At 47.8% G+C, this 10,759-nt stretch overlaps 1 protein-coding gene across 3 annotated transcripts; it reads left to right on the forward strand.

The window, feature by feature from the left end:
* Positions 1–518: 518 nt before the first annotated feature.
* Positions 519–10,758, forward strand: LOC144726386 (uncharacterized). 3 transcript variants are annotated; one of them, XM_078605056.1, is made up of 9 exons: positions 519–643; positions 680–883; positions 3,416–3,493; positions 4,971–4,997; positions 6,178–6,255; positions 6,799–6,896; positions 8,428–8,545; positions 8,849–8,921; positions 10,098–10,758. In XM_078605056.1, the coding sequence occupies exons 2-9, from the start codon at positions 827–829 to the stop codon at positions 10,322–10,324; spliced, it is 756 nt and encodes a 251-aa protein (XP_078461182.1). In that variant the 5' UTR covers positions 519–643; positions 680–826; the 3' UTR covers positions 10,325–10,758. The 3 variants fall into 3 exon arrangements, with proteins under 3 accessions (XP_078461182.1, XP_078461181.1, XP_078461180.1); XM_078605055.1 differs by lacking the exon at positions 519–643 and having other exon boundaries at positions 740–883; XM_078605054.1 differs by lacking the exons at positions 519–643; positions 680–883; positions 3,416–3,493 and having other exon boundaries at positions 4,735–4,997.
* The last annotated feature ends 1 nt before the right edge of the window (position 10,759 follows it).

The following is a 10,759-nucleotide window of genomic DNA, read 5'->3' on the forward strand; positions in this document are numbered from 1 at the left end:
TACACTCACACACACTCACCTGCCTCTCTAACACGCCTACATTCACACACACTCACCTGCCTCTCTAACACACCTACACTCACACACACTCACCTGCCTCTCTAACACGCCTACATTCACACACACTCACCTGTATCTCTAACACACCTACACTCACACAATATTACTTGCCTTCCTATCACACTCCCTCTTGCGTATGTATGTTGAACCTCTTTTGCACCGTAAGTAACCAGCTGTGCTTCTACTACCTGCCTACCTAACACACACACTCACACATTTAACACTAACACACACACACACATTTAACACTAACACACACATTTAACACTAACATACTCACACATTTAACACTAACACACACACTTTAACTAAAGCTACCACACACCTGCCTGCCTAACACACACGCACACACACACACGCCTGACACACGCAACTCTCTCTACGTAACTACCGCCACACACACGCGTTTAATATATGCACACACCTGCCTGCCGAGCAGCACACAACAATATAAGGAAGGGCTCATTCACTTCCGTATGAAGACCACCCTTACCCAAGCACACACACACTCAGAGACAGGTACGCACACTCAGACACAGGTACGCACACACACTCAGACACACGCACGCACACTCACACACAGGTACGCGCACACACACACGCGCACACACGCACACAGGTACGCGCACACACACACGCGCACAGGTGTGTCGACGTTCTACCTGCCCTCACCTGGTGCGTAACATCTACGCAACAGGTGTCTGCTCGGAATCCAAGCGGGGGTCTGCTCGCAATCCCGGCTACGGGGGGTGGGAGGGGGGTGGTGATGGATTCAGGAGACGAGACGATGGAAGGCTGGTTGGAAAAGCGACGCGACAAATTTGTAAGTTCGACTTTGTCCGCGAGAAGCACACAGCTCAACAACACGACGTGAAGTCCTGGGGGGGGGGGTTGCCACCTGACCGGGCTAAATCCGTATTAAACCCGGGCAGGTGGTAGACCCCAGACCCGGACAGGTGGCAATGGACCGTCCGGGTTTAGCAGTCGTCTGCCTCTGCCGAACGCACAAACACATTTATACAAACCCGAGCGGTCGGAGAATTGTTATCGGAGTTCGCGTGGCACGAATTGGTTTGTACTGATATCTGCTGCCGGTCGGTATTGTGTTGGACTTCATGGCAGTAGACTGCAGAGTTCTCATAGACTTCTTGGTGCCGACCGGCTTTAGTCTGCGCAACAGGTGGGTAAACCCTCGCCCAACCACCCCATCCACTCACTCACTCGCTCACCCATTCACACACTCACTCACGCACCCATCCACTCACTCACCCATTCACACACTCAGCCATTCACACACTTACTCACTCACTCACCCATTCACACACTCACTCACTCACCCATTCACACACTCGCTCACCCATTCACACTCACTCACTCACTCACCCATTCATACACTCACTCAACCATTCACACACTCACTCACCCATTCACTCACACACTCACTCACCCACCCATTCACACACTCACTCAACCATTCACACACTCACTCACACACTCACTCACTCACCCATTCACGCATTCACTCACTCACCCATTCACACACTCACTCGCTCAACCCACACACTCGCTCAATCCATTCACCCACTTACTCATTCAATCATTCACACACTCACTCACCCATTCACACACTCTCTCGCTCAACCCACTCACTCATCCATTCACAAACTCACTCCCTCAACCCATTAATACACTCACTCACTCATCCATTCACACACTCACTCATCCATTCGCACACTCACTCGCTCAACCCACACACTCGCTCAATCCATTCACCCACTTACTCATTCACCCATTCACACACTCACTCACTCACCCACTCACTCACTCACCCATTCACACACTCACCCATTCACTCACTCACCCATTCACACACTCACTCGCTCAACCCACTCACTCATCTATTCACACACTCACTCACCCATTCACACACTCACTGACTCACCCATTCATACACTCACTCACTCATCTATGCACTCACTCACCCATTCACACACTCACTCACCCATTCACACACTCACTCACTCAACCCATTCACACACTCACTTACTCAACCCACTCACTCACTCGCTCAACCCACTCACTCACTCATCCATTCACACACTCACTCATTCACCTGGACAGTCCGACAATTGTCATTGTATCTATCGCGTGACCGGTGTGCATTTCGCGAATTGATTTGTGCCGAGGTCTGGTGCTGGTTTGTGTGTTGAACGTGACCGCGGTGTCCTCTGGCTTCGGTCTGTAGCAAAGGTGGCTCTATATCCTAGCATCCAGTCGCACAAACGAGCTATTAAATAGACACTAACATGCCGATATAACCTCGTGCCACGGCAGATCTTTCGCCTACTTCAGCAGTTTATTTTCTTGCTGTGGTTGTCCCACCTGATGACGATTGCTTGTGTTGCGATCGAAACGTCGTGATCTATTGTTTTTCTACCTACGTGACTTTACCGAAAGAACCATAAGAACATCCATACCTGTCAACCCCTTAGCAGTGCCTCCGACCTTATTACAGACCAATTCAGACCGTATTGGCCACCCCGTGCCCCCTTATAAACCTCAACGTTCATCCTACAAAGTCCCATCACAAGGGAGAAAACAAACAAATAGACAACAAAAAATTTATTTTGCCCGCATTGAAACGGCTGTACGCCGTATGGACCTGATAACCCAATTTCCCTGTACATAGGATGGATTTTTTCATTTATATATTTACAATAATGTCTAATAGTGTATTGTATTACATTGTTGTGTTTTTTTCTTTTTACCTTTTCTTGTTTCATTGTATGGAATGGCAGAGATTAGGGATTAATAAAGCACAACCATAACCACAATCATATTAACAGAAATCTATTTTATAGCAAAGTATTTGGGTGGGGGGGGGACATTTTGATGGTGTACGGTGCCTTTTTTCTGCAATATTTTGCTATCTTTTCTTGGATTTTCTGTTTGCACATAGTCACAGAGTCACTTTAAGATGTTTTCTTGTTCATGTTTTTGTTTTCTGTTTGTTGCGGTTGCACCCGATTCAAGAGCCGAATGGCTCACAGGGCTTTACCTAATAAATGAAAACTGAAACTCTCCATGCACCCCCCTCAACCCTCCGGCTCCCCCCACCCACCCACCCGCGTTGTTCATGTTTTTGTTTTTTGTTTGTTGCGGTTGCGCGCGATTCAAGAGCCGAATGGCTCACAGAGCTTTACCTAATAAATGAAAACTGAAACTCTCCATGCACCCCCCCCTCAACCCTCCGGCTCCCCCCACCCACCCACCCGCCCCCCTGCCCCCCCCACCCCCCTGCCCCCCCCCACCCCCCTGCCCCCCCCACCCCCCTGCCCCCCCCGTGTGCCCACAGAGCTTCCTCTGGAGGAGGTATTGGTTCCAGCTGAAGGGCGGCAAACTCTGTTACTTCAAAAGCCGCGACTGCACCACCGTGAGTTGCCTTGCAAGCATTGTTAATAATAATTATTATTATGCTGTGACACGAATTTTTGGTTCATGGGTAGTAAGTGTTCTTTTCTAATTACTTATTCCTATAAAGTATAGAAAATGGCTATTATTATTATTATTCCCCACAAACGTTGCTTTTGTGACCAAGACTTTATGTGAAGGAATTACACAAATGCACACCACGTTGTCTCATTGAAAATAGCTACATTTCAAAATATCACTGTCCTGGTCACAAAAGCAATGTTTGTGGGGAATAAGAGCCATTTTATGTACTTTTGAGGCATGAGCAATTAGAAAATAACACTTACTACATTAAGTGTATAACCAGATTAAATGCGATATTTGTTGTTGTTGTTAGTGCCGGAATAAGCGAGCGCGGGGCCTGTAGCATATGTTACAAAGGGGCCCTATATTAAAACAAACGCACACAAATATGAAAACACAACATTTAAACTTGCATAGTAAAGTAATTGCATTTTTTTTCATTTGCTACACAGCCAGATAAAATCGCTAAACTTAAAACACCCAGCCGTTCGTAAAAGTTGAAGGCGGTATAGTACTATAGTAATAGAGCAAGTGCAGAATCACCGAACCGGAATTGATAGCTTGAAAGCATTTAACGCGGGGCCCTTGAAAGTGCGGGGCCCGTAGCATACGTAGTAGCTACACATACGTAGTAGCTACACATATGTAGTAGCTACACATATGTAGTAGCTACTACTTATGCTACGAGGATAATCCGGCACTGGTTGCGTTTAGTCATTGTTGACCGGGCAGATACAATCAACTCACTGCTCCCCCCCCTCCCCCCATTGAGAACCCCGTTTAATCACACCTCTTCCGAGACGTCCGGTTAGCGTGGAAGAGTAGGCCAAATGCCCTCTTTCTCCTGTGAAGCCCCTTCCGCCAGCAGCGGCGAGAGCGAGCAATTTGCGGGCCTGCTCCTTTGGCCATTCGTGTGTCGTTGCCGGCCTTCTTCATCGGTGCTCGATAACAGCACTTGCCCCAGCAGTCTGTTTAGCCTTTACGGGGGATCTTTGTCTTTGGTTTGTTGTGGGTGAGGGTACCTGGCAGAGGTGGGACAAAGTCATTGTTATGCAAGTCCAAGTCGAGTCGCAAGTCATCAAATTCATGACTCGAGTCTGACTCGAGTCCAAGTCACATGACTCGAGTCCACACCTCTGGTACCTGGCGAGGTCCGGTGTCGCGACTCACATCGCCTGCCCACGAGGAGTAAAATAAGCAACTTTATCTGGCTGGGATGCTAATACTGTGGGAGCATGTTGTTTTTAGTTGTGTTTGCATGTTATCCACAAGTAGGTGTGGTTAATGCAGACACGATTCCTTGCGTGTTTGGTGTTTTCACGTCTCAGCACCGCCTGTTTTATTTGCCAGAGAGGGTAAAACCAATTATTATGTTGTCATTCTCCTCCCCGTGTCTCCCTTGCGATTTGTTTCAGCCTCGCGGCGTCATAAACGTGAACAAGGTGAGTACTGGGTCACGCGTGCTGTGGGTCACGTGTACTGTGTGACGTGTACTGTCAGGTGTGCTGTCACGTGTCCTGTAACGAACTGTGGGTCACGCGTCCTGTGGGTTACGTGTATTGTCAGGCGTACTGTGGTTCACGCGTACTGTATCACGTGTACTGTCACGCATACTGTGGGTCACGTGTTGTGGGTCACGTGTACTGTCACGCGCACTGTGGGTCACGTGTACTGTCACGCACAATGTGGGTCACGTGTTCTGTCACGCGTACTGTGGGTCACGTGTACTGTCACGCACACTGTGGGTCACGTGTACTGTCACGCACAATGTGGGTCACGTGTTCTGTCACGCGTACTGTGGGTCACGTGTACTGTCACGCATACTGTGGGTCACGTGTACTGTGGGTCAAACACGGATGAGGTGGTGGCGCAGACGTGACACCCTCAAAACCCACCGATCTGCGAGGCCGCCAGGAGGTGACAGCACAGCAAGTGGGTTCCAGAACCCACCCCCGTGCCGGACCATAATGCAAAACTCTCGCTTATGGAATTGGCCAAACATCCCAGGGCAGGACCCTCCTGAAAGTCTCCAGACTCAAGTCTCGCGCCACGGTGGCTAGGAGATGTTAACTACCTCGCCGGGTATGCAGGAGGTCGTGGGTTCGATAACCGACCCCGATGCCTGCTGCTGTATATTTGTAGTTTGCGTGTATTTCTCTCTCTCCGTGGTCGCGTGGATTTGTCTCTGGGTCCTCCGGGTTTTTCCCACCACATTTAGAATCGATGTGCGTTTAGAGTATGTGGCTAATGTTATGCACTTCCACGCGAAAAGCCACTTCGTTGGGATATCATCGTGGCCAGGGCGCTTCTGACAAAGAGCTATGCAGCTCAGCGGGCCTTACCTGGTCAAGTAAAAATAGTTGAGTCAGTTAATAGTTAAGTGACGTTTTCTTGAATCAGGGGCATTGTTAGTATCTCCTTCACGGCATGACGTTGAATATGTGATCATACACATGCTCTCCCTGTAGTAATGCAATAACATCCATCGGCCAAATCTCCTCTGGTTTTCTTGCATGGAAAAAAAAGACAATTACCCTCAGGCAATACACGTCCCGCTGCTTTAAACGACCGACAACATAGTCCGGCATCAACGTGTTACGCGATGCGATATTTTTCTTTCAGATAAAAACCATCGGAGAGGCGACTTCAACGGGCAAAAACTTTTCGTTTGTGCTCTTTGAGGAGAAAACGGTCATCTTGGTGAATACCGCAACACTGCACTTCACATCGGCTTATCGTGTGGCCAACGTAAAGACGCAGCCCTGCAATTCCTTGCCAACGTCACTGCTGGCGAAACGGATTCCACTTTCAGGGAGCACCAGACAAGGCAATGCAATGCATTGTTCAACTCCTTTGGGCAATCAGCACATGCTGCGCGCATTTGCCTTTAAAGCTCACGGCGTTTTCAGTTTCGCAGGAAAATTCATAAAAGCAGCAGATCTGACCTTCGATCAATGAATCGATCGTTATTTTACGTGCCTATATCACCCTCAATAAAGTAGGCCTCGGTGCAATATTTCAAGCGAACGGAAACGCACACAGGCCACACAAACTTGTAACTTCGAGTATGTACGTTGAACTTCTTTCGCGCCGCACGGAGCCAACCGCGCCAACCGAAGGTGGCAGCCGAGTGAGCATAATGATCGTAATGGATCTGTTGCTTCGTGCCCCAAAATGTCATTCGCCTTAGCCACCGTGCCAGCTGTCAACGTGATGTGGCTGCGTGCGCGTGCACACAACCAGGCTGCAGGCTCCAACGAGGAGTGCGAGTGGTGGATCGAGACGCTGCTGTCCAAATCACCGAGTGCCCGCCGCTCCTCCTCCCAATGGAACTCCGTCTGGTAACCTACACACTTTAGAGGACAATGAAAACAGAAGAGGTTTTGCCCTCTCCGGCACGAAAGCAGGCGTTAAGATTTCGATTTAAAGCTTTCGTGACTGCAGGGATTCATCTTCTTGGTTCTTTCGGTAAAGTCACGTAGAAGGGAACTAATAAAACAGGTCTGTCTTTCCGACAGACCTGTTCTTCACCTGAGGACGGTTGCTTGCGTTGTGGCCGAAACGTCGTGAGAAGCATTTTATTATGTTTTATTTTTATTATTGTATTATTTCCCCTCTACGCGACTTTACCGAAAGAACCAAGAGGAGGCGTTAAGATGTTCAAACAACAAATAAGATACCTTTTGGAAGGCATCGTCTATACGAGCAAAACGTGCCGACACATGCATTGCCTTTGAAACCGATTGGCCTACACAGCCTTCTTTATACACTTGTGTCACCAGTGATAGACCAGAGAACGCCAACAGGCGAACACAGTCCAACAGACAATGCAGGTATCAGCACACGTATAGCTCAGGTCGAGCGATTATATCTACGGGATACCTTTTAACCATCATCCAAAACGATGAAATGCAAAAAAGGTCCCATTGAAGCAATCAGGATGTGTACCGGATTTGGGATTCCATAAACTTTCCGATTTGAACTCGTGTTGCATTTTTTTTTATTTAAAGCTTTCGTGACTGCAGTGATTCATATTCTTGGTTCTTTCGGTAAAGTCATGTAGAAGGGTAATAATAACATAATAAAAATATAAAACATTATCCAATAGGCACTGTGCTAAGGGCCTGCAAAAACTAAAGGGGCCTACGAGATAAAAATAAATTACCGTGTTTTTTTTATGATAAAAAATATAACCAAGATATCTTCTTGAATAAATATATTTAAACTTGATTTGGAGCGTTCGTGACTGCAGGAATTACTCTTTGGTTCTTTTGGTAAAGTCGCATAGATTTTTTTTTTAAATCGCATACGACGTTTCGATTGCAACACAAGCAATCATCATCAGGTACGAATGAAAAAGAAAACAAACCTAGTAAACTTTTAAATATAAACACCCTACCTGGTTGATTACGTTCATATATTTATATAGCAAGAATAGGCACAGTGTATATATGTAAAGGGGCATGTCAATGTCAATCGGTTTTCTTTTCAATAAGATAAATTAACACCGGAGATGAACTTTGAGATGTTTTCCATGACAAAAATTAGCAAGTAACATCTTCAAATGGTGCTTTTCGTACAATCTCATTCTTAAAAAAAGAGAATGGCGCAGGTGCAGACGAGCATTGTTGTCCTCTGGTTGTTCGCAGATAGTTTATTTTAAAATCGGCAGTTCTCAACTGCAGAACGTTATCACTGAAGGCCCGTGTAAGAGAAGGGCCTTCAAGAACCTTAATCCGGCCTTGCAGTGTCGGGATACAGAGCCAGCGACCTTTCGCTTGCCAAGTCCTTTGCGCTAATCGTCGCACCGTCGCACCGCAGCAGCGCCCCAGATTGTGAACGGCGGTGGCGTTGCCGGGCGGTGAATTCCAGGTACACAGATGCGCCACCCGTGGACAGACTGACGACTGGCGCGTTCACGTCGACGGAGAACGGCGCGACACCCAATCGCAACTGGACGACCCGCACGGAGGCTCGCGACTGGAACTCCGTGAGTCAACGTCCGTTTACGAAATGAAGGTCAAACGGTGCAATAGCCTTTGAGCGAATATTCTCGTAGAAGGGAACTGCCATTTGCCATCTTCTTGGTTCTTTCGGTAAAGTCTCGTAGAAGGGAAATAATACGTGACTTTACCGAAAGTACCGAGAAGATGAATCCCTGCTGCCATTTCCCAGTCGCAGCACTTTCTTCGAGGTCCCCTTTCACCGTAGAAGTGTAACGCGGCGGTTCGATACTCGGGCGTTACTAATCGCCGCGGTCACGCTGCGTTGTTGCGACCACGTGGGGAAGCAGGAGACGGCGCCGACGCCGCTGAGAATGCAGCCGACGCGAGAGCCGCCGCCGATCCCACAGAGACCTCCCACCAGTAAGAAGCACTCCCACCCGCCACACTCTCCCTTGTCTGCAGACGTTCAAGTTGAACCCGAATGTCATTGAGGGCGCCGAGATGTTAATTACCTCGCCTGGTATACAGGGGGGTCGTGGGTTCGAACCCGACCCTGATGCCTGCCGTGTACTCCGGGTCCTCTCCGGTTTTTCCCTCCACGTGTTTAGAATATTTGGCTGATAGAAATTTCAACGTGGCAAGCCATTTCTCGTTGGGCTATCATTTGTGGCCAGCTTGCTTCTGAAAACGAGCTCTGTAGTAGCTCAGTCAGCCTCACACTTGGTCAAATAAGTTCAGTTTATTTACAGTTAAATGGGCCCAAGATGACTGAAGCATTAAACGCCCAATGGAATAACACGACACCTTTCAATAGAATTTTGATTTAAAGCTTTCGTGACTGCAGGGATTCATATTCTTGGTTCTTTCGGTAAAGTCACGTAGAAGGGAAATAATAAAATAAAATAATATAAATATAAAACAATAAAAATTCTCACGTTTCGACTAACACAAGCAATCATCAAGTGTGAAATCCACAGCAAGAAATTTTGAAAAAAAGTGATTGCTTGTGTTGCAGTCGAAACGTCGTGAGAATTGTTTGATATTTTTATTATTTTATTATTTCCCTTCCACGTGACTTTACCTAAAGAACCAAGAATACCTTTCAATTGGTTTCTGAAAATCATGGAGGACGGCGCAGTGGTGTGTCGAATTTCTTGCGCACCATACGTAGCCAACCGTGCTACCCAGGAGGCGGTGTCATGGTTAGCGCACTGCAGTTGCAATGCATAGGTCGCCGGTTGGATTACATCTCCTGGCACCTGAAACAATCGAGAAAGTTTCTCACGCCCCCCCCCCCCCGGGCCACTGTACACCCGGCGATATATAAATGGGTACACCGGTTGGTTGATCGGCAGTGTCTCGTGTGGTGGGGTAAAGAGTGGGTAACTCCCACTTGTTCTAAGGTGTCTGGCCAGTGTGGAGTAGGCCAAAACACCCTCCAAGGAGACTCTTAGAGATCTCCCGTCGAGTGGAGGGCCCCTTCTGCCACCCAGCAGTAGCGTCAGCAAGCTCTTGCAGGGCCTGACAAGTTGATCCTTCACACCTCGACCTTGTTTGTGATTTGAGTTTTTTGTTATTTGTGATCGCCCCCCACAGCCAGAAAGCCATCGCTCAAAACTCCTCCGCTGCCGCCTAAATTGCGAAAATATTCAACGCCCGGGAGCCAGGGCTGCGCTAGTCCTGCCAGCCCCACCCTCGAGAAACTGACAATCGAAGATTCCGACGACGACGACGTTTTTGAGGAAGAAATCTACGACACGCCGCGCCCATACCCAGAGACACTACAGGTCAAGGCTTGCCCAGTCAAGGACTCGTCGAGTTAAAATTTGACCAACACGCAGCTTGCACTCGGATGAAATGTTCATCATCGCGTTCATTGTGATTACAAAGTGGAGTCGTCGCAACCAAATTGTCAGTTAGAATCATGATCAGAGGGTCACCCTCAGCCCTTCATCCGACCGTGATTGATAAACCAAGTGGCCCACTTTGTAAGCAGCAGACAAGAGGTTGTTAAGCCAGCAGCTTGCGCTTGCCATTGGAATGTGGAATTTCCACAATTAAACATATATTTGTTCTGTGGTAACAATAGTACAAGTATACACAAAGGTCAGTTGTATATAGGCCAAAACTAATGTATATGTTATGAACACATCGCTTGTTAATAAACGAATGCCACTTTCACTGGTAACACTTTACTACATGCACTGTATACCTTAACAGTGGATTGCACCGAGAAATAAAATGGGGCAGCTCCAGAC

The sequence above is a fragment of the Lampetra planeri genome, chromosome 23 (genome assembly GCF_965212315.1).
Source record: "Lampetra planeri chromosome 23, kcLamPlan1.2.h2, whole genome shotgun sequence".
NCBI lineage: Eukaryota > Metazoa > Chordata > Hyperoartia > Petromyzontiformes > Petromyzontidae > Lampetra > Lampetra planeri.

Excerpts from the sequence above, each read along its gene's own strand:
- LOC144726386 (XM_078605054.1), top strand. The coding sequence starts at position 4,791 with ATGTTGTTTTTAGTTGTGTTTGCATGTTATCCACAAGTAGGTGTGGTT. Across the intron at positions 4,998-6,177 it reads GCGTCATAAACGTGAACAAG|ATAAAAACCATCGGAGAGGC; the intron begins GTGAGTACTGGG and ends TTTTTCTTTCAG. Across the intron at positions 8,922-10,097 it reads CCCACAGAGACCTCCCACCA|CCAGAAAGCCATCGCTCAAA; the intron begins GTAAGAAGCACT and ends CGCCCCCCACAG.